The 23281-nt window shown below is 53.7% G+C and overlaps 2 protein-coding genes across 3 annotated transcripts in view; one reads left to right on the top strand and one right to left on the bottom strand.

The window, feature by feature from the left end:
* CAMK1G (calcium/calmodulin dependent protein kinase IG) overlaps positions 1–10188 on the top strand; it is a 29578-nt gene extending 19390 nt beyond the window's left edge. For both annotated transcript variants that reach the window (XM_060643933.3, XM_078440785.1), the window contains exons 5-13: positions 1881–2019; positions 2660–2783; positions 4145–4220; positions 5283–5395; positions 6160–6238; positions 7747–7834; positions 8071–8495; positions 9009–9131; positions 9285–10188. In XM_060643933.3, the coding sequence (XP_060499916.1) occupies positions 1881–2019; positions 2660–2783; positions 4145–4220; positions 5283–5395; positions 6160–6238; positions 7747–7834; positions 8071–8495; positions 9009–9099 (1135 nt within the window). In that variant the 3' untranslated portion in view covers positions 9100–9131; positions 9285–10188. The remainder of the gene's footprint in view (positions 1–1880; positions 2020–2659; positions 2784–4144; positions 4221–5282; positions 5396–6159; positions 6239–7746; positions 7835–8070; positions 8496–9008; positions 9132–9284) is intronic.
* A 931-nt stretch (positions 10189–11119) lies between these two features.
* Positions 11120–23281, bottom strand: part of LAMB3 (laminin subunit beta 3) — a 37843-nt gene continuing 25681 nt past the window's right edge. Inside the window, exons 13-23 of the mRNA XM_060643926.3 lie at positions 22975–23086; positions 21742–22120; positions 20361–20521; positions 20033–20253; positions 19553–19750; positions 19066–19210; positions 15420–15627; positions 14838–14979; positions 14384–14560; positions 13497–13650; positions 11120–11629 (exon numbers count right to left, since the gene is read on the bottom strand). Coding sequence (XP_060499909.3) covers positions 11493–11629; positions 13497–13650; positions 14384–14560; positions 14838–14979; positions 15420–15627; positions 19066–19210; positions 19553–19750; positions 20033–20253; positions 20361–20521; positions 21742–22120; positions 22975–23086 — 2034 coding nt within the window. The 3' untranslated portion in view covers positions 11120–11492. The remainder of the gene's footprint in view (positions 11630–13496; positions 13651–14383; positions 14561–14837; positions 14980–15419; positions 15628–19065; positions 19211–19552; positions 19751–20032; positions 20254–20360; positions 20522–21741; positions 22121–22974; positions 23087–23281) is intronic.

The following is a 23281-nucleotide window of genomic DNA, read 5'->3' as shown; positions in this document are numbered from 1 at the left end:
GACCTCCCCACAATGCTACAGTTGAAGGGATAATGACTGGCATAGCAGGGAACCCTCCAGAACCCTTCTCGGGTGCCCCGGCTTGAGTCCATTGTGACCAGTCAGTCCATCAAACTAACGTTAAATACTTTAATGCCACTCTAGGGTAAAATTACTGTGGGATTAGAAACCACACGACACAGATTTCAATTTGATACATATAAAAAAAAAAAAAGATTTTCTCAAAAGAGATCCATCCAAAGTTAAAAACAGGCTGTGACTGTGTGTGTCCATCTGTGGGACAGAAATGGTGCCTCCCTAGAAAGGTCTCCACATCATTGTCATATATAAATAGGAATCCTGTCTGAGACTGAATGCTGTAGGAGTTGGTCGGTGCTCCTACAAGTGCTCAGCCTTGGACTCAGAGAAACTTCTATTTATAAAGTACACACACACACACACACACACACACACACACACCACTCTGCTATCTCTATGGCTAGATGCAATATTTTTGACTAACAGGCTGATTCCTCAGAAACTTTAACGAGTTGATTCAGGCCTAAGCAGCCTATTAACTCCAAGGCTCACCTGAGGCCCAGTGAATAGAGGGAGCAGGTGGTCAAGGGAGTGAGGTTGGGCATAGGGGTGCAGAACAGCATTAACAAATGAGCAGGGACCATGTGGCACCTTAATGAGGCCAATTCAACAGGATTAGCACACATTTAGATAGCCAGCTAAGGGGAGGCAGGGAAACGGGCAGATTCAGATATCACCGAAGAGTGGAAAGCCTATGAGGGTGCCAGCTCTAGGACCCAGGCCACCCCGTGTCAGGAATTGTTAGTTGTGCATAGAGACTATCTTTCTCATGGGCCTCTAGATCCTATGGCAGAGCCCAGAGCTTCAGGACAGAAACAAAAGGAGTAGGGTGGTGTGCATCTTGATTAGAGAAATTCTCCTTCCTCGTCACTGCATGGTCCTATGATGTGTGCACGTCCGCATCCAGTGTCATGGAACAGTGACAAGGGGGCAAGGACTGTGAAAGAGTTGGAAACCCTGGCCCATGAAATGTTTATCCCAGGGAAGGCCTCAGGTGAGCATTTCACTGTCTTCACATACTTGAAGAGATCCACGTGAAAGGGTGGTATTCTTGCTCTGCGTGGCCCCAGTGGGTAGAAGGGCTATCTGCTGGTGGAAACTACAGGGAGTGGGTTCCATTGTAATATACAGAAATATTAAGAAGGCAGTGAAAGATAAAACAGTCTGTCTTAGGGGTAGTGAGTTGTCTGCCTCAGAGGTGTTTCAGGACGAGCTAAGAAACTTCTTGGCAAAAATAGTATAGATGGCATTCAAGAGATGGGGAGCAGAGTGGATCTGAAGCTCCCCTGAATCCTAAGATACCTTACCATTGGAGTCTCCAAGCAGCACTAGAACTCCACCCACAAGTTCGGCAGTCACTAGCCCAGTTTTCCAGTGAGGACAGAAATCCTGACACGAGCACAATTTGTGTCACGTGTACACCTCATTCCTGTTTTGCCTCATTTCAATTTCACCTCTTCTTTCATCATGGCCCCTGTGTCCTAAGTCAGGAAAATAGGCAGCTAAGCGTGTGTCCACTAAGGGATTATTGGCTTCTTGCTTAACTCTAACGAGGGGCATTTTGCACTTCAAAGAAGTGTCTAGGGAGAGGGAAATGGTTGGCCCAAAGAAATGACTCGCTCGTGATACCATTCCACCACCCAAAGGAGGTATTCTCAAACTAAGGTAGACCTCCCTACCTAGGCCGTGGGCACCCATCCGTTCTGCCACTGCTGTGTCTTCATAGCTACAGAGTAAACGCACTTATGTCCCTTTGACCTGGAATGAGACCTGGATTCCTGCGCTTGCCCCTATGCCCACAGTGTTTCTGGCGGGGAACTCTTTGACCGGATCCTGGAGCGGGGTGTCTACACAGAGAAGGATGCCAGCCTGGTGATCCAGCAGGTCTTGTCAGCAGTGAAATACCTCCACGAGAATGGCATCGTCCACAGAGACTTGAAGGTGCCCGAGTGGGAGTCCTCAATGGGAAATAGAATGACCCTTCAGGAAGCTGCATGGGTCATGGGCAGCCTAAGCTGTGTAAAATGAGAGGGTTGGACCAACCTCATCATTTGTTGGATCCCTTAAACAAATCTTGAATGACTGAACAATCATTGTTAATTTTCATCTCAGCCTCTTCCTGAACGTTGCCCTAGGCCTCACCCTATTAGGATACCAAGAGAATGCACATGTTTCTTGAACCTAGCCACACTCAAAATCAGAAGAAATAAATACTAATTGGAGGCCAACATTGCATCAGGCACACACTAGACTTTAGAAAGGTCAGAGACAATTAACTATGGTTTGATTTCCTCAAAAAACAGTCTTAGGGTAGTTGGGGCTGAGGAGAGGGAGGGAGTAGTTCTTTAATGGCTACAAAGATGGGCAACCTGAGGGCCATAAGCAAAATACAGAGTGCTCAATATGGGGTGGGGAGCTGCAGCTAGGAGGAAGGAGGGAAGAACTGGGGGACATGAGCCTGTCCTTGAAGTCAGGAGCCCAGAGCGTAGCTTCCTAAGAAATTCTCTATCAGGGGAGGAAAATAAATATGTATTTCAGATGATTATATCCTACACTGCATGGTATTGCTCTTCTCCCACAGCCTGAAAACCTGCTGTACCTAACCCCTGAAGAGAATTCTAAGATCATGATCACAGACTTTGGTCTGTCCAAGATGGAACAGAGTGGAGTCATGTCCACTGCCTGTGGGACCCCAGGCTATGTGGGTGAGTCTGGGGACAGGAGGAAGGTTAACCAGTTGGCTGCATTCAACCTCATGGATATTACTTAACAGAATTGGTGGTTATAAGGAGACAGGGTTCAACTTCAGGGGCAATCCCAGGAGAGCATTCATTATGAGGCTTAGGGTCAATCCATGTATCTCTGGAACTACCCCTACTGCTCCCAAACCCTACATCTTTAAAGACAGCCTACCCCTGAACTCTTCCAACAGCCCCTGCCTATACTTGCCTCTCATTATTTTGGCTAACTTCCTGCCTTTGTCTCTCCAGCTAAACCAGGGGCAGAGACAAGATCACAAACCCAGAGATCATTAGATTGCCAAGGGTTTGACCACTAGCCACCCTTTTCCTTTTTCCCACTTCCACGGGAGACTACAACCCACCAGTTGGTGGTATCCCAGAGGCATAGTGTTGAGTTTGAAGCTGAGGAACTCAGGCATGCATGCTCCCACCCAAACATATCCCCAAGAAAACATCCTAGGAAACTGGCAGAGGTGGGACTTCCTGCCTAAACAACAGGCTTTCAAGGCCCCCCAAAAAGTAAGGCAGGCAAGTTACCAGGTGAAAGCATCCCCAAACTTCATGGGGAGAAAGCCAAAACTCAGAATGTCCACTCCTGCCCCTTCCCTCTTCACCACTCATCACCTGGTTGAGGATGGTAGTAGGAAGGAGAACTCTAACTTAAGAGGAAATCTGCTCTCACCCCCAAAGAGAGGTCAGTTAGTAGGTACTGAGTCCCAATGAGTACAAATCCCTGGGATCTGGGATAAATACAGAAAGTAGCCCTCTACTGCTCCCATTCAGAGGAAGACATGGCTCATTTTCTCATGGAGCTCTCAGTCTGATACGGATAACTAAGCCTTGCCCTCAGAAGGTATCAGAGACAGATGGAGCAGTTATCACCTGCCCTCTAAGAGTTCCTCATTTTAAGAGGCATGACTCGGTTTCTGCCCTCAGGGAGATCCCAGTCTAGTGGGAGAGAGATTGCTCCTACTTGGCAGATGTCCCCATCAGAACACAGACACACAACCCCAGCCCTGGGCTAACCCATCTGTGTGGGGAGACATAGACCTACATCTGATGGGGGCAAGGTAGCCCTGGAGATTCCCAGTCTGATGTAAGAGTCATAGGCCCTGTCATGGGGACCTTCCAGGTTGATGGAGGAAGATTCAGTCAGATGGGAGAGACACCGTCCCCGCCCTAGGAAAAGTTTCAGTGATACAGAAACACTGCCATCCCAGGAGCTTTCCTAGTCCTCTTCTCTAAGCCTCATCCTGACCTTCAGCCCTCACCCCTCAGCCCTCTCTTCTTGTCCCAGCCCTGACTCTGCCTTTGGTTTGTTGTAGCTCCGGAAGTGTTGGCACAGAAGCCCTACAGCAAGGCTGTGGATTGCTGGTCTATTGGCGTCATCACTTACATATTGTGAGTAGAAGCTGTCATTGGCTCAGTTCCTGGGAAATCTCACAACCTGCTCATCCTTTTTCTCCCCTCCCCTATTTTAGCTCCTCAAGCAACATCCACCTCCAAAGCATGTGTATGTACACGTGTGCATGTGCTAGTGCTTGCATGCATGTGTGTGTGTGTGTGTGCGCGCGCACACACACACACACACACACACACACACACACGCTTACTCATGCACACAGCTCCAAAGGTTTCTGTCCTGGTCTCCACCAGATTATAAAAACAGAGCTCAGTGTGAACCCACTGTTGAGCCATATGGTACTCTCTGTTCCTGCACCCCACCCCCATTTACTCTATATAAATGTGTTGAGTCCCGCTCTATGGAATGAGCAATGGAAAAAGGGGAGGCCAAGCCAAGCTTGGAAGTCAAGTGGGTACAATGTTCACATCTCAAATTTCTCTCCTGGCAAGTCAGCCCAAAGCAAAATGATGGCCCGAATGAATCTGGTCATTGTTCCTCTTCACATATTCTTGGGCTCTCCTTTACTAACCTACACATCACCCCTTCCCCACCATTCCTCTTCATCTATAGCAGACTCTGCTGTTAGGAAAATAACCTGTCATTTACCCCTTAGTGTGGATTCAGTTCTCTATTTCCTAAGCTTATGTTGAGTAACTACTGTCACTCATTCATTTACTTAACAAATATTCATTGATTGTCTATTCTGTGCTAATAGCCTAAATAATCCCTCAGGAAACTTACATTCAAGCAGACATTCTATCATCCCTCTTAAAGATCTTGTATACATCATCTAAGTGTCAGGGGAGGTATAGGAGAGGTGGTGAGAGGTTTGGGGGAACAACGCACAAAGGGGCCTTCCAGGGCTGCCTGTTCCAAGCTTCGGCTCCTGCATAAACACTCGATGGGGCCTGCATCATTCCCGAATCCACCTGTTCATACTGCTGATTGGAGATCCTTAGCTCATGCCTGTGTATAGTGGAGGCTAGGCAGAAGGGAGGGGCTGGCTCAGGGAGACTGGGGTTGTTTAGCAGCATACCTCCTTCCGTGTTTCCCTGCAGGTTGTGTGGGTATCCCCCCTTCTATGAAGAAACTGAGTCTAAGCTTTTCGAGAAGATCAAGGAGGGCTACTATGAATTTGAATCTCCATTCTGGGATGACATTTCTGAGTCAGGTAAGGCTACCAGGTGTGAAGGACAAGATGACAGGCTCAAGGCAGAGGGTGCCAAGAGAAAAGAGCTTAACAAAAGATGCCAGTCCTGGCTCTTGAAAGTCCCTAGGGAAACTTATAGACCAGGCTGCCAGAGAAAGTGGAGAAATCTTCATCTGGCTCAAAGGCCAAATAAATTATTTGCATCCAATGTTTAGGCTTTTGTTTTCTGGAGGCAGAACCACAGCATACCTGGTAAAAGAGGGGAGGTAGTTTAGATGAGGGGCCAGGAGGGCAGCTTGAGGCACAGGGGAATGTTTCAGGCAGGAGCAGCAAAACCAAGGCCAAGTTTTTCCTTTCAGATATCAAGACTGAGAGTATGCAATGTCTGTATGTGGGAGAGAAGGCAATCATTACATGTTGTGGGGCCCATTAAGTGCAGATCAGCACTGGGACAAGGCAGCATTCACATGTGTGCCCACGTGTGGGTGCCTGCCCCTGAATGGTGCAAACGAATACACTCGTGGCATGCAGGCACGTTGGTGCCTCGTGATAAGAGATGTATCTGCAGTGCTGTGTGGGTGAGGCTACGTAGAGCCTCTCTTTGGTGGTTTATGGTGGGTTGTCGTTAGGTGGCTTGGATTTTTTTTTTCTCTTTTAAGACTCTTAAAATTGCCTCTTTGGAAGATTAACTAAAGATGCATTCATTGCCACCCACCAGCCCGGAAGTGAATTTCCATCAGTCACGAAATCTGGCCCTTAGTTGTGTCTTTGATTGCTCCCCTTAGCCAAGGATTTTATTTGCCACTTGCTGGAGAAGGACCCGAATGAACGGTACACCTGTGAGAAGGCCTTGAGGCACCCCTGGTGAGTGAGGATGGGGTGGGGTCTGGACCCTAGCCTTTTGGATCCCCAGATGCCATGATGACTCATTCACATGGTGTATCCCCAGAGTTTGCTTGCCCTGAGCTCTTTACTCTTGCAGCATCCAAGGAGCATAGACTTGTCTATCCGGTCCAGCTAGAGATGCAAACAGCATTTAATGAAGTGGGTTCTGACCCAGACGTGGGGGCTGCATCATCTCGTCAAGGGCAGGAGACAGACGCAACCAGGCTCTGTCATCAGTACTAGGATGCAGCCCTCAGTACCAGCTGTGCAAGAGGCACCAGGAAGAGGCAGCTGTGCCCTGTCCTTAAGAGAATCATCCCAAGTGAGGCGATTTGTGAGGAATCACAAAGCAACCAATCAGTAAACTGAGTAAATGAAGTCTTGAAACACTTTGTTTTCTCATGCGACACCCCTGCTCAAGATTCCCAGTAGCTCCCCACTTCCTACCACAGCAAGCCTAGATTCCTGTGCCTTTTCAGGTTTTCCCCATTCTGGCCTGACCCTTTACCTCCAACTTTATTTCCCCCAATTCCCGACACACCTCCTCTGTTCCAAAGAGGCCTAAGAGTTGCATTTCTCTTGCTGCCCTCCCCTACCCCATATACCAAGCTCTTTCCAACCTACACCTGGGGTCATACTATTTTCACCACCTAGAATGTCCTGCCTCTTGCCTTGTATGTAGCATCCTTGAGGACCGGAGCAGTTTCTGCCCTTCCCTGATGCCCTGGCTCCTGCAGGCCAGGTACCCCTCCTCACTTCTCTTTATCAATCACACAGCTTACATGAATGACTCTAGTTCGTGGCATGGAACAAGGCTCCATGCCTACACTGGAAAGCCCCAGGGATCAGGGCGACATCTGTTGCTACTCTGTGTCCCTAGTACCTAGAAAGTACTGCACCCAAGGCAAATGTCTAAGGAACACGCAGAGATGGATGATGAGGGCAAGGGCAGCCTGTATTGGGTGGCCTCCTTCAAGAAGGCTTCCAGGAGGAGATGGGTTCCAAGCAAAGCTTTGAGCTAACAGAGAGGGACAACCCAAGCACCCTCTGACACAGGGGCTGGTAAGCCTTGTTTGTGAAAAGCTGGAGAGTCAGTATCTTAGGCTTAGCCGGCCATATCGTCTATACGGCAACTACTCAGTCTGCCCTTATCACCTGGAAGTAGCCATAGCTCATACCTGAATGAATGGGCACGTCTGTGTCCTAGTGAGACCTATTTACAGAAATGGGCAATGGGTAGATTTGGCCCACGGGCCATAGTTTGCCGACCCTGCTGTAAAGCAAGATTTTGGTTTTGCCAAAGCATTGCCCCCCTAATGACCTGCCCAGGGGGACAGAGGAGCCTGGTTCCAGCCCATTCCTACGGTGGGTCACTCTTCTTCTGAGTTCACTCAACTTAACTGGGACCTGCATGCACAGCTCCCTGCCCAGCTCCTGGATGAGTCCCATAATCACCCACTAGCCAGGTGTCCCTTCTATATCTACAGGATCAATGGAAACACAGCCCTCCACCGGGACATCTACCCATCAGTCAGTCTCCAGATCCAGAAGAACTTTGCCAAGAGCAAGTGGAGGGTAGGTCGCCCTTCCTGGGGAGGTAGCAGGCTCTTCTGGGCCACTGGAGGCTGAGCTGGGGCAGGGCTGGTGGAGGGGCTGTCCTTGGGGCTTCCTAGCAGACACTGGAGCTCCCTGGACCCTCCCTGAAATGAGAAGTGGGCAAGTTTCAAGAGGCCACAGGGCAAAGGGAAAGTTTGAGCCCTGCAGCCCTCTGGGAGTGGAGGTGGCCAGAGGCTGCTCTTGTGTCTCCTCAGCAAGCCTTCAATGCAGCAGCTGTGGTGCATCACATGAGGAAGCTGCACATGAACTTGCACAGCCCAGGCATCCACCCAGAGGTGGAGAACAGGCCTCCCGTCACTCAAGCCTCAGAAGCCTCCAGACCCAGCTCCTCTGAGCTCACCATCACCGAGGCACCTGCCCTGGACCAGAGTGGCGCACTTCCTGCCCTGCCCCGGCTGCCCTGCCAGCACGGCCCCCGGACCGCTGCGCCCGGTGGCAGGTCCCTCAACTGCCTGGTCAATGGCTCACTCCGCATCAGCAGCAGCCTGGTGCCCATGCAGCAGGGGCCCCTGGCCGCTGGGCCCTGTGGCTGCTGTTCTAGTTGCCTGAGCATCGGGAGCAAAGAGAAGTCCTCCTACTGCTCCGAACCCACACTCCTCAAAAAAGCTAACAGAAAACAGTACGTATTTTCAGCCAAAGACAGAGGCCTAGCCCTGCTCAGGCAAAGGGACTGAAAGACACTGACCAGAGGGAGGAGGCTCTGCAGGGTGGGAAGAGCTCTGGATCAGGGGTCAAGGGAAGCGCCTTCAGTCCTGTCCCTCCCACTAGCTGTGTGGCTGCTGACAGATCAGGCAACGTGTCTGTTTCTGGTTTGCTCATCTGTAAAATCCTACCCACCTGCGCAGCCTGCCTCACAAAGGTACTTAAAAGTTTAGTGAAGCAACAGGAATTATAAATGCCTGCAGAAAACTGGGCACACGTGAGTGATGCGCACTAGATTCCTTGACTTTCCAGAACCGCTGTGTTGGGGGAGGAGGGGAGCTTCGTTGTCATCTTGGTCTTTTCGGCAAGGGCTCGTACTTTCCAAACCTGATAAAGGGAGGGCTGAGTGGATGCCACGGTCACGGGGAACCACCCAGATCTTCTTGCTTCCACAAATACTTCACAGCCTGCCGCCTCGTTGGCTTTCCAGGAACTACAAATCAGAGGTCATGGTGCCGGTTAAAGCCAGCGGCAGTTCCCACTGCCGGACGGGGCAGACTGGAGTCTGTCTCATCATGTGATCCCCGGAGTCCACGCCTGTGTCAATTTTCAGGTGAGGCGACCAGAGGTGGGAGGGCCAGGGCGGGGGGCTCGGGGAGGGTTTCTGGCCCAGAAGGAGAGCCCCAGCACAGGGTCTGAATGAAGGGGTCTGAGGGGCACCGGAAGCGGCAGGCCCACCCCCACCCCGAACCCATTTCCTCTGCAGGAGAGTTGTCATCTCTTCTCTACCCTTCCAAACCCGGCATCCACCCTGCAGCGGGGAGGAAGGCGGAGCAAGCGGAGCAGGGCCTGGCAGGAGTGGTTTAGGGTCGGAAGCAGCACGCTGCCGCCCCGGGGCAGACCCTCACGGAAGGCCCAGCAGTGAGCCCCGAGGCGCGGAGGCCTCGTTGAAGCCGTGGGCAGGAGGGCGGCATCCACCCGTTTCCAGGTCTCCCTGACCTGCCTGCTCTGCGCCCCCACACCCTGCGTGCCGTGGCTCCGTGCAGTGTACTAGGTAGCTCTTGCCCGGGTCTGTGTTGTTTGTGATGAAAAGCTTAATGGGCTGGCCAGGCTGTGTCACCTTCTCCGAGCAAAGCCATATGGAGCATCGACCCAGACTCCGGCTCAGCACACACTCGCTCCTGCCTGCCAGGCCTTTGTCCTCACGGCCAGAATGGGCTCATTAATGTAGTCGCTTGCCCATCTGCATGAATGACAGCTCTGTGGGCCACCCGTGAGCTCTCAAGTTCCCATCCTTGGCTTTAGGATTAGCTCCAACCAGGCTGAGACGCGGCCGGCCTGCTCCCCCGCTCAGTTCTGAACCACCTCCCTCCCTGCCCCAGGCCCAAAGCAGCCCCACAGCCTCCAAGATGAAAAAGAAAGAAATCAATGATTAGGTACTGCGAGGAATCCTTATCCTGACCAAGACGCCCCACCCACACCCAATGAAGTACAAATTGGAAGTTGACGGTTTTCATTTCAGATGGTTAATTCTCATCCTGCTTCTGCTCTTCTTTCTCTCCCTGGAAATCGGGGACCTTATTCTTGTCCCTCCCTAGTTTTCTTGTACCCCGTCCTCTCCAGCTTCATGCTCGGTGTTGTGCTCAATAAAACGGACATATTTTTCTCTACGAGGCTTCATGTGGTTCTTCTCAAAGTCAGAATTGGCTCTGGGACTTCTGAGCCCGTGCCGGGTGGAGAGCCTGGGGTCTGGCAGGGTGGTGGCTGATGCAGACTGGGAGCATAAGGTATGCCAGGTACTTAATGACAGGAGTTTCGCGCACTGACTCATTGACTCCTCAGAACGACCCCCGGGGTAGGGTCTGTGCGAGCCTGAGCCGTCAGGCTCCAGCATCCATTCTCCTAATGACTGTGGTAGCCGATCATGAGTTTAAAGCCCAGCTCTGCCCTGCCCTCTGCCTCATCTGTGACCTTGCGGGTGGGGGTTACCCAGCCTGTGCCTTGGTTTCCTCACTTGTCAAATGGGAACAGCACCTACATCACGAGATAATGCACATGATGTCTCTCGCGCAGTGCTCAATAAGTAATTAACGTGATTAATAATAGTCAAAAAGTTAATGTAGGTAAAACGCCTAGCACATTGCACGGGCTGTGGTTAGCACACTCACGTCACGCCTTTTCCATATGTGCCACACACACGCAGTTACCCGTCATCCATTTGCAACTTCTCTTTGAGATCCCAAGAGACACAGGTTCTGCCTCTGGAGCTGGGTGAATTTGGACACAATACTTCCCTTCTCTGGATTTCTATTTCCTCATCTGTAAATGAGAAACTGGATCGCTGCTCAAAGATGAAAATACTTGGTCTGGTCTCTCAAGGAAGGGATCCCTTGGGTCCTGGGGCAAAGGGGTCCAGTCGCCCTAAGTTTGGGTGATGAGCAAGCTGTACTGAGCAAAGTGGGGCAGCCTATGCTTCCTACACCACCAGGCCTTGGGCTTGAGCAGGGGAGCACCCAGGACCCCCAAGTGTGGGACAGACACAAGTGACAAAGATTTACTTGATGGGGAGGCCATTTTCTGAAACTCTTTCAACCTCCAGACTTCTTTCCAAAGATTTTTATTGGGCTTTTAGTTTGTACATCACTGTTTGTTAAGATTTTGGGTTCGTCCAGGACTCAGCCTCAGTGGAGGATGAAGGGCATGCATGCTGCCCAGCCAAGCTCCCTGCACTTGAGAGCTCCCAGTCACAAAGGCACGGCCCGCCTCCACCCTCTCTGTCTCTCAAATGTAATTTCCCATCATCTCGGGCTCAGCTGCAGCCCAGAACAATCTTAACAGCTGCACACCAGGGGTGGACCACGCTGTGCTTTCGGCTGTATAAAAGTCTCCTGGAGCTGGAAAGCATTCCAACCCAGTCTGTCCTCCAAAAGTAAAGAGGGCAGACGGGCAGGGCCAGGGGCTGGAAGCCGGCACGTCACTTACAGGTGGCATAGTAGAGCACACGCCCATTGATGTGATCGCGAATCTGTTCCACGTGCTTCTCCAGCCCCGTCAGGTCTGCCGAGCGAAGCTCGATGGCCTGGCTCCCCCGAAGCAGCTCCAACTCCATGTCTGAGGCAGATGGAACAGCGAGGGGAGGAGGCGCTGGTGAGATACCCAAAGACTCCAAACCCTTCTCTTCCCACCCGCTTGGCAGCAGCCACAGGTGAAATCACCTGTGGGGGAGCCTGGTCACTAAGGCAAGTTCTCTCCAGCCTCATGGCTCTCCACCCATACCCCACTCTAGAGAAACCAGACCCAGAAATCTCCTAGTCTCCCCCTCTGCTCTAGGCAGAGCAGTCGTCCCAGACTCATGAGGGAGGCCACTGGCACCGAGATAACCAACCTACCACTATTGGACTCAGACACTGCCATCCCACTAATGGTCCTCAAGTGGGCACCATGGCAAAAGCGCTGGCTGGGGGACCAGAATTCCTCCGCGCTTTCCCTCCCCCAAATACCACCCCAGATAAATCTAGTCCTCCCCGCCAGGTCTGTTCCGCACGCCGCCACCAGATCCTGCGGAGGATGTGGAGGACAGCCTGTCCCTCCTGTCACTGTCACCCTAGGAAAGAGGCCCCTCTACCACACTCCTGAGAGCTGGCACCCAGCATCAGCCTGAACTTTTCCAGGAATAAGGAGGGGGTGCACTGCCTCACAGGGTTCCAACTTCAGGCAGCTCTAGCTGTTAAAAAAGGCTTCTCATGAAGCCAGGGTCTGACCACTTCTGGCCCCCGGCCGGTTGTCCCAGGTCTGTCTCCTAGGGGTGTGGGAATATATTTGCTCTGTCTCCCACATGGAAGTCGTTCAAATGTCTGAGGCCACGTCTTCTCAGATCAAATCTCCCTAGCTCCTTCACCCATTTTTCATCTGATACAATTATGGTCGCTTCTCTAAATCCCAGCCCTGCTCACCCTCCCTCTGATACGTGCAGGCTTTGTCAACATCCTTTCTGAGGATATAGTAGCCACCACCGAACACCAGCCGCCGGGTGAGATCCCACCAGCAGAGTGTAACAGGGGCATTACTGGGATGCCAGTCGGTCAGTGGGCACCCATATGGACCTTTGGGTTGATCAAGTACTGAAATTTTAGCAGCTGCTATTATGTGCCCTGGTCCCCTCCCCCAGAAGGCCCCTATGCATGATCTTCCCCCAAATCCCGCAATTAAAAGTAAATTCCTGAGGTGCCCGGGTGGCTCAGTAGGTTAAGCATCCGACTTAGGCTCAGTTCATAATCTAAAGGTTTGTGGGTTGGAGCGCCTGGGTGGCTCAGTCTGTTGAGCGTCTGACCTCAGCTCAGGTCATGATCTCGCGGTCCGGTCCGTGAGTTCAAGCCCTGCATCGGGCTCTGTGCTGACCGCTCAGAACCTGGAGCCTGTTTCGGATTCTCTGTCTCCCTCTTTCTCTCTGACCCTCCCCCATTCATGCTCTGTCTCTCTGTGTCTCAAAAATAAATAAATGTTAAAAAACAATTCAAAAAATAAATAAATAAATAAAGGTTTGTGGGTTTGAGCGCTGCGTCGGGCTCTGCGTGGACAGCTCGGAGCCGGAGCCTGTTTCAGATTCTGTGTCTCCCTCTCTCTCCGCCCTTCCCCCACTCATGCTCTGTCTCTCAAAAATGTATAAATGTTAAAAAAAATTAAAAAAAAAAAAGCAAACTCCTACAGACAGGTAAATGCTTGTTCCATTGCTACCACCTGGCCTTTTCCGGTTGGTAGACGTATGACCCACATCTGGAGGGCAGGACAGGTCTTGTGAGCATCTCTGCATTCCCCGCAGCCCCATCACTGTGCCTCATATTCCTAGGTGCTCAGGACTCCCTTCTGGTCTCACTCCCTTAGCACTGCTCGCTCTGACAAGGGTGGGCCTCAGAGACCTGGGGTTGGGACCAGCCTCCTGGGATGCCCAGGAGTCCGAGCCCCGGGACGGAACCCTCACCTTTCATCCTGTCCATCATCTCCATGGTCTCCCCAAACAGCTCCTCTGCCTCTGTCTTGACGCTCAGGATCCGGCTTCCCTGCTCCCCCAGCATAGGGCTACGACCCAACTGGTCCTTCAATTCGGCATATTTTTGCTTTATTCTCTCAAATCCCTGAAAAACGTGGAACAATCTCAGTGTCACCATCACCGCCACCCAAAGTTCTAAAGACCTTTGGCTAAAGCACTCGATAACATCCAGATCAACACACGGGCACGAGGTGCCTCCTGATACTCCCCAGAGGGTTGCTTTTGCCCAGGAAAATCCCTAGGCCACAAACTATACCTTAAATTACTTCTGTATTTCCCTCCCTCCACCTGAGCTCCTGTCATTTCCTGCCTAACTTCCCGCATGGTGCCAGGCACTTAGTTGTCCCGTAGCAGCATATTTGGCTGCCTGCCACTATACTGGGACCATGAGAGCCAAAGTTCCTGGTATGCTGGAGACCCAGACCAGAGGCTCTCTGATCACCTCTCTGACATAATTCCAACAATGGTGGGACCCAGGTTAGGCTAAGTCAAAACTGCCTCTCTGGGCTGGGTAGCCACAAAGGGGACAAGTTCTGGACTGGGTACCAACAGACCTGCTTTGTAGGTGAGCTTTGGGCCCGGACAAAGTTACCTGTCCATCTGTAAATGGGGAGGGACTGGGTAGATCATTCACAACACCCCTGACCAGCTCCCCAGAGGTGGCCCGAGGTAGAGTCCCGAAGCCCTTTCTGACGATTCTAGAATAACATGTTGGAATTGCTTTCGAGCCCAGGGTCTCACAAAGTGTACAGAGTCCTCTCCTGCTCAGGACCCTCACCCTGGCTGTGCTGCCTAGGATGAAGTCTGTCAGCTCGTACCTCCTGGGCGCTCAGCGCCTGCTGTTCAGCGCCTTCCGCGAGCTGCTGGGCCTGAGCTGCCTGTGCCCGCTGCTGCCTAGCCTGCAGGCGGAGCGCCTCCATCCGTGCTCGGAAGTCACCCAGCTGCTCCGTCATGCCGGCCACCAGTCTTTCCGCTGGCCCCAGCACCTGCTGAACCTTTGTGGGGAAAGGGACACCTGGGTTGTGGTGGGTCTCACAAGCGGGGGCCTCATCCTCCCCCTGCCCAACTCATCGGGCAGCGAAAACTCTCTCCAACCAGGATACCGCTGTTGTCCTCCCCCGGATCCTCTATCTGCCCCCTGACATCCAGGGCCCCTCCCTCTCCAGCTCAGCTGCCCCCCGCCCCCACTGCAGCCCAGAGCCCACCCCTGGCCATCTGCACCCAGCCACAGGACCAGAAAACCAAGGGCTCAAAGCTGGGCCCAGATGTCACCTCAGCAACCCTTTCCTGGATAAGCCGAAGGGAGCGGCTGGTGCCTTGCATGGTGTCCTGAGCCTCCTGCAGTGCCACTGTGCCCTGACGCAGGTTCCCCACCACATCCTCCACCTGGCCCTCCACCACGTGGGCTCGGCTCCTGGGGACCGAGGAGCGGAGGAGAGCGGAGAGAGAAGGAGTGAGCAACAGTGAATGAATAGATGTGTGGCTCAACTCGTGCAGCAGTTCAAGAGAACATCCTTCCCAGCCCAGACTAATCGGGGAAGATTAATTCAGTATCTTTTCCATCCCAAGGCCCCACCAAGCAGACGTGGTATCAATGTGGGTGTTATGTCTGAGATACCCCTCGGGCACAGTTTCCAATGTGGAAGACAGGGTCACGCGAGTAAAGTTTCCCGTGGATGCTGTTTATCACCTCACCATCCCCCCCACCACGGCAAGCACCCCTCCTGTCCCCCAGCCCTCTGCACCCCTCTGACGTGTACAGATTCTCTTCCCTCTTCCCGCAACCAAAGGAGTTGGGGAGCAAAGCAGCAGGCCAACCCTGGGCAGGGAGAAGCTCGGGGCCCAGGGCCATACCTGGCCTGCTCAGCCTCAGCCTGGAGCCTGCGAGCCCGAGCAATGTCCTTCTTGGTCTGGGACAGCACCAGGTCCACATTGGGTAGCCTGGCTGCGATGGCCTGGATCTCATTCATCTTCCGCAGGACGGTGGCGGAGTCTGTGGGCAGCCACAGGGCCAGCACGGCCTCGCTGACCTCCTGGATGGTGGCTGCATCAGTGTCAGGGTCTGGAAAACAAGCCGTCCATCAGACCGGGGGAGTCTAGCCCCCCAAAATGAGAGGCTTCTCCAGGCCGAGCAGCGCCATGGGAAGTGCCACGGTGACATCTCGGCCCCGGCCGCCCGCGGAGCCGCTGTGCCCTCTCAGGCGCACTCAGGTGCCCATTCTCGGTTTCCGGGAACGCTGCAGGAGGATGATTGTGGACACAGCTGTGGCAACTCCGTGTCTGGTGCCACAGGAAGCTGCAGGCTGGAGAGAAGGAGGTGGTGCCAGCCAGCTGGTACTGCACAATGCCTGGAGCACAAACATAATCAGCCCTAGACTGGGGAGAGCGGCCAGCAACTGGAACTGACTGCTTCCTTGGCAGTGAGACCCCTTCCACGTGCCCCTCCTCAAGCCAGAGTGCTCATTTTTGCAAAGGCAGAGAAAGATTGCCAGGTCTTTGCTCAAATGTCACCTTCCCGGGGAGGCCACCCCTGGCCATCTGATCGAGAGTTGCAACCTTCACCTGTGCCAATGCCCCTTATCCTCCTTCTCTGCTTTATCTTTCTCCCTAGCATCTATTGCCTCCCACATGCCGAACCCTTAACTCATGTCTCTGGTTTTCTGTCTGTTACCCCACTAGAAGCTCCACGATGGCGGTGCCTGGGCATCATCCGTACCCTGGCCCCTGCCGTGGTGCCTGGCCGCTGGAGGCACTTGGTGTTTGCAGAGTGAATGAATGACTAAAGGCCCTCCAGACCCAGGCCTCTCCTTTACTATTCAAGCAAACTGGGACAAGTCACATGGCTTCTCTAAGCTCAGTTTCCAGATCTGTGAAATGGAAATAAGGATCCTCAACCTGAAGGGACAAAATGAAACACTCAATCAGCAAGGGTCTTACAACCAACTCTGAGTCAGAGAATAAGGTCAGAAGTAGAAGTACTATCTCTTCCCTATGTCTCCCTTCCACTTTTACACATTCCAGGTACAGACGTGGTAGGAGAGGGGGCACCTGCCCACCCAGATGCTTTGTCCTGGGGCTTGGGGCCAGAATGTGGGCGACTGAGACTGCAAATCAAATCAGACTCAGTCCCTATCCTTACAGAGCTCAAAGCCTAGTGGGACAGACAAACACATAACAAGGAAGGCCAGCCTGAGTGATGAGGTTGAGCACAGGGAGCTCAGACAGCCACTGGAGGAGCGCCTAACCCCATCTGATGGGTCCGGTGAGGGGGTGGTCAGGGGGGCTCCTGGAGAATGGGCCATCTAACGGATTCTTATAGGGGGAGTAGGAATGAGCCAGGTCAAGAGAGGTGGGACAGGGGAGCAATCCAGGAAGAAAAACATTAACAAAACTCTGTGTGTATGTGTGTGTGTGTGTGTGTGTGTGTTTAACAGTACAGCAAGCAACCTACAGTGTGGACAACAGAATGAGAAGAATCCCACCCACATTCCCTCCAAGCTGGATGCTCTTAGGCAGGTTACTTAACCTCCCTGTGCCTGGAGTCCCCTGCTACAAAGTGGTAGGCAGTCACAATTAAATAACGTAATACCTATGAGGCACTTAGACCAGTACCAGGCACTTAGTAAGAACTCAGTAAGCTGGAGCTATTTTTGTTAATTCCATTTGAAAACCTGGGAAAGACCACGGGTCCTCCTTCCTCCAGGGGCCTTCCACACACCCCACGCACCGACCCTATGCACAACAGCCACTGGTACCTGCACCTCCTACACAGTGCTCTAGAGGCCAAAACCCATTCCCATGGGCACTATGAGAACTGTCCTGGGCCCTTCACAGGTGCAGGCTTTCCCACACCCTGTGCCTTCTCCTTGCCCCTGATCCTGTCAAAGGACTTGACCTGAGGCACACGTATAACATAGAAAACAAAAGGGTCCCCTCAGCCCAGTGACTCCCTGCCTGTTCATGTGAGCCCAGGCTGCACCCCAAAGAGAGACTTCCTACTCACCTCCTACCCCCTAGCCAGGGCTGACACAATTCAGCCTTCACTGGGCTTGGCTTGGGGGAAGATCTTATCTATGAGTCTGAACTCCAAATTTTGGCCTGCTCCTTTGTCCAGGTTTCTTTTTTTTTTTAATGTTTATTTATTTTTGAGAGAGAGAAAGAGAGTGTGAGCAGGGGAGGGGCAGAAAGAGAGGGAGACAGAGGATCTGAAGCAGGTTCTGTGCTGAGAGCAGAGAGCCAGGGGCTCAAACTCATGAACTATGAGATCACGACCTGAGCTAAAGTCGGAGGCTAGTTACTCACTGAGCCACCAAGGCACCCCTGTCCATGTTTCTTGAGCACCATTTCCCTACAACCACTCTCTTCCATTCTGGGGTTCCCTGGGAGTCTGACTCTAGCCTGGCCTCAGGCAAGCCATGGCTCCCAACAGATCCTCCCTGCTTCTCTCCAACCTGCCTGTTTGGAGCAAAGGCATTGCAAGAGTAGCACGAAGAGGCCTGTTGTAACACCAAGCCCTCAGCTTATATTAACTGGGCTCCCAGCCAAGCAAATTCCCTGGCAGGGAACAGAAATCTAATAATATCAACTCATATTCCTGAGGCAACTTTAATTTTTCAAAGCACACTTTACATCAGTTACTAGATCCCCAGAATCAACGTGAAATACTACCATCCCAGCTCGCAGAAGTGAAAGGTGAGGCAAAGAGAAAAGCAACCTGCTCAAAGTCACAGTGCTATCCAGGAATCTTTCCACTCCCGGGGCACCAACAGAGGGGATCTGGTTCATTTAGTCATTCAACCAACACCGGGTGCTTTTCTGTGTCTGGCCTCATGCGGGGCGCCAGTGACACAGTGAATAAGACAGGCAGCCATCCCTGCCCTCCTGCAGTTTAGAGTCTAGTGGACAGAGAGACAGTGCACCCCGAGACGAATGAATTCAACAACCACAGGCTCAGAGCAAAGCAATGAAGGTCAGACGCTGGGAGCGGTGGTGGGGGTTGGGAGGATTGGGAGTGGGTACCAGATGGGGTGGTCAGGAAAGCGCCTCTAGGGAGATGATATTTAAATTGAGACCATAAGGAATAGAATCAGCAGCCTTGGAAAGAGCATTCCAGGCAGAGAAAGAGCAAGTATAAGTCTCTGAGGTGGATAAGAGCCAGCCTGTTCAAGGATGGGCAGTGAGCAAAGCAGTGAAGACACGGCCACACCCGGGAGGTGAGCAGAGGCCACAGTAACTCCAAGAATGAGGGGAAGCCAGTGAGGGATTTGAAGCATTTTTTCAAAGATGTTTTAGGTTGTTCTGTTGAGAGTGAACTGTAAGGGAGCAGGGGTGGGGGAGGGAGAATAAGTGAAGGGCTGTGGCAGCCATCCAGGCGAGTGGTGGGCACCTGGCCCAGGTGGCCTGGAGGCCAGGGAAGGAGGCAGCCAGCTGCTGCGTCAGGGACAGGGAATGGAGGGTCTAGGCCCCTCTCAGGCCGAAGGAGAGAAAGGGCCAGGCTCACCTGACAGGAAGTCTCGGACCTGCTGGATGAGGAGCCGTGTGCGTCTGACATCTTCCTCCATCTGGGAGCGGCTGGCGCTCACCTGGGTCTCCAGGCGCTGAGCGTCTGACTGCACCTTCGAGGCGGCCTCCTCTGCTGCCCTGATCTGCCAACACACGCTATGGGTCAGCAGCGATCAAGGCCCCAGGAGAGCCTCGAAGCAGCCCTCAGGGATTCTGTGGACACCCGCTACCCTAGATCTACCAGGGAAACGTTTGTTGCTAACCTGGTTTGGCTCTGGAAAAAATGATGTAGGGTCAGGTAGAAAACACAACACAACAAAACAAAACCCTCAGAACATTGGCCCCAAACTCTACCTCTCTCTTGCTGTGGGGCCTCAGACAAGTCACCTAGCATCCCTGGGCTTTTGTCTCCTGGCTGTGAAATAAAAACTGACCTGCCCCAGGGATTCCATCCCCTTAGCCCACCCCACCTTGGCTGCACCCACCATCTGCCTGGTCTGCTGGAGCTGGGTGTTGAAACCCTGCAGCTGCCTGGCCACCTGGCCCGCAGTCCGGAAGGCCCCACCCGCTTTGGGGAGGGCGCCTCTGCAGTGAGAGCCACATGCCGTGCCGTTGTCTCGGGGACACAGCTCTCCGGGGCACGCTCCTGGGGTACAGGCCGTCTGCCTGGAGCCCCCACAGAGCTGTGGAGAGAAGGAGACGTCAAAGAGGGTACCCAAGGCTCTTCAACAACCACTCCTGTCCCACACCCAAGAAACAAACCGCCAGACATCTCCATGGCAACCAGGCACCAGAAACTTGTTTCCTTGGCAACCACCAAGCACACCGTGAGGGGCCAAAGATTGGGATGGGCGGGGGAGTAGGGTAGGGTCACACTGCCCTCGTAGGAAAAGTATGGCAGCAGTTGGCGCGCGACAGGCTGGAGCAGGGAGATCCAAGAAGTGGGGCTCCATGCCATGAGTCACCTTGTTGATGGTGGGCATCAGATCAGGCAAGGAAGCCATCCCCAGCCTCAGGGCCGCGAGCTGGGGACCTCCGGCTCCCGTTCCTCCTCCCACCTGCCCCTCCAGCCTCTCTGCCTCTCTCCGGCTGTCCCTGAGCTGGAGGAGCAGGTGGGAGCCATCGGAGACCTGCTGAGCAGCCTGGGAGGACCGCTGGTAGGCTGCAGTCAGCACCCGGAAGGCCCCTGTGGGAAGACGAGGGGAGAACTGAGCCGCCGCTGGTCCTGGAGGCCCAGAGACGGAGGGCAAGCAAGAGCGGAGCCCAGGTGCGGTGTGGCGTGGCCGAGCATACCTAAAGGATCCGTACTGCTTATCCTTTCAAACTGTTCCTTCTTGCTCTGATATATAATGAGCAGGCGATTGAAGCTTCTGTCCAGATTCTCCAGGTCTCCCGGGAGGGACAAGGTCTCCTCCTCTAGGGCCAGATCGGGCTGCAGGCCCTGGAGAGTCCGCCTGAGATGGGAGAAGAGCTTCGGCTAAGATATGGGAAGGAGGCTGCCTCCCCAGAACCCGGCCAGCCCCTCGGAGAAACCTCTCTGAGTCAGGAAAAAGGCAACAGAATGCAGACCCCGCAGGCTGAGGAGAGCCAGCACAACCTGCCCCCCGCCCCCGTCCCTCGGCAGGCAGATCGCAGGAACCTCTCCTTCCCTGACCTGTGTGTCTCAACCTTCCTGAGCCTGCGCCACCTCCATAGCAGGCTTCCACGTGGAGCATCAATCACCCTAACCCGTTTCTCCTCAGCTCGCTGCAGGCTGGCTTCAGCCACCGCCTGTACCACCTGTATTGCCTGCTTGCTGGGCTCCCAAGTCTCTTCTCTGCAGCCCATGCCTCCCATGAGCACCCATAGCCGCGACCCACTGGTCATCTCCACCCAAAGGGGGTCAGGATCCATCAGTCCTGGCGCACAACCATTGAGTTTTCAGAGATTCCTCTCTCCCCATCTCCTTGGCTGGTCTACCAACCACAAACTCCGCCCCCCCCCGCCCCGCCCCCACAAGCTTTGCATCCTTCACCTACGGGCTTTGCTCTGGCATAGAACATCTTTCCATGGGACACCCTTCCATGCCTGCATTTCCAGTCTACCAAATACCTATGGACTCACTACTGAATTTTGAGACTTAAGTCAATCACACACCTGGATGGCTCTGGGCACCGAGAAAGTCAACTAGTGCTTGGGGAATGCAAACTAATTATAGAAACTTCCAGAACCGAACCTTACAAGAAGACACCCCTGCTGGTAGGAAGGAGGTGTGGGTGGGACCGCTCCCATTCCAAAGGCAAATACAAGTTATTTTTAGAGCCCCTGCCTCTCCAATGCCCTGCACCAGGGTGACTAATCCAGAGCTGACTCTCTCCCACAGGCAGCACCGGGCACTTGAAAGAGCCCTGGGGCTCTTGCCTGCACTCTGAGTCCCAGCTCTGCCCCTCAGTGGCCACGTGACTCTGTCACATCCCCTATCTGTGCCTGTTCCCCCATCTGCAAAATGCAAGTAATAACACCCACCGCCCCAACCTCATAGGAGTGTTGCAATAGTTCAAAAAAAGAGCATATGTGAAAATGCTCTGTAAACTGTAAAGGGCTGTACCAGTGGAAAGAAGGACCAGTGTGTGCCACTTATGTGAACCCGTGTGATGTAATTCCTCCAAGTGTTCGGCAGGGAAAGGGAAATTACCTGATGGAGAAAATGGCATTGGCCACCTGGGACACCTCCTGCTCGGTGACCGAGGCACTGGCGAGAATTGCTTGGATCTGCTCCATCTTGCTCTTTGCACCCATGATCTGGGCAGTCAGGCCAGGATCCTCCAGACCCAGCCCTGGCCACAGGCTGGCAGTGGCATTGCGCAGGCCGCTGAGGCGCAAGGCCTGCCCCCGGAGGTCAGCATCGTAGCTCTGGAAGCAAGGGTGGCAGGCCACACACACTGGATAGCGGTCACAGTAACCTCGTTGGCATTGGTCACAGCGGGGTCCGGTCAAGCCGGGGCGGCAGAGGCAGCGGCCCGAGGCCTTGTCACAGCCTGGGCCCTCTGTTCCCCGGAAGTCACAGTCACAGGCTAAGGTGGGGAAAAAATGATGGTCAAGGTCGGGGGGTCAGGAAGATAAAGGCACCTTGTGGGGAGAGCCTGAAGCGGAGGCCTCTCTTCAGGGCCTGTCTATGTGGCTTAGAATAATAGACCGCCAAGGCCAGAACAAAATCAGGGCAATGCAAGCAATGAAAGCAAGCCCTTAATTTAGCACCTACTGTGCGCCAGGCACAGCTCTAAGTCAGACACTCACCCACTCACACATGAACTCGCTTTAACTTCGCAGCCACTCTGTGATAGAGTTAACCTCCCTTATTTTCCCATTTGTAGAGATGAAGCAACAAGGCACAGAGCTGTTAAGTACAACGTGCCCTCAGGAAACTGAGGCCTTGCCGGAAACCACCCACACCAAGTCACTCGGCAGGACAGAGGCCACGCTGAGACCAGAGTTGGGTCTGGGCGCCCCAAGTCCCATGCTCTTGTGGCTGCTTGTCAAACTGACTCTAGGGAAATTTAGACCTTTCCCTCAAGATTCACTTTCTCCATCTAGGAGGGAACCCCTCCCCTTCCTGCCCCTGCCCCGGAGAGGGCTTCTGGGAAATGCTTTCTCTGGGAAGTGGGGGGCAAAGCAACCCTCCTGTCGTGGAGACAGGGGGGCGGCCTGAAGTCAGCCGGCCCTGGGGTTGGGACGCTAAGTGGGCTGGCCGGCTGGAGCAGTTGTGGGGAACCTGTGCTCTCACAGAGCTGCCAGGACCCACACCACCTGTCCAGTATGAGATGTCCTCCCCTACCACAGACCCACCCACCGGCCCTCCACCAGGAGCCCGCCCAAGCGCACCCCCCCACCCGTTGCCTCAGCATCGCCCCTCTCAGGAAGCACCCACCACGGCATCCTGTGCCTGTGTCTCCATAGGTCCGGTCAGGACACTGGCGGAGGGCTGCAGCGTCGCAGGTCAGGCCACCGAACCCTTCTCGACAGGGGCACTGCCCTGTGAACTGTGAGGGAGAGCATTGTGAGGGGACCTCCCTCGCAGGCCTGGCCTTGCCCTGGAATGGGGGGCCATGTGCCAGATCCCTGGTCAGCACACAGAGCCCGGGACTGCCTACAGAGCGAGTGTGCCCCCTAAAACAATGGCTCCCATTCAAAGACAAGCTCTGAAGGCAAGGCCCCCGAACGGCCCTGCAGAAGGT

Source organism: Panthera onca, chromosome F1, assembly GCF_046562875.1.
Source record: "Panthera onca isolate mPanOnc1 chromosome F1, mPanOnc1 haplotype 2, whole genome shotgun sequence".
NCBI classification, from domain to species: Eukaryota; Metazoa; Chordata; class Mammalia; order Carnivora; family Felidae; genus Panthera; species Panthera onca.
This window is presented reverse-complemented; position numbering and strand designations above follow the sequence as displayed.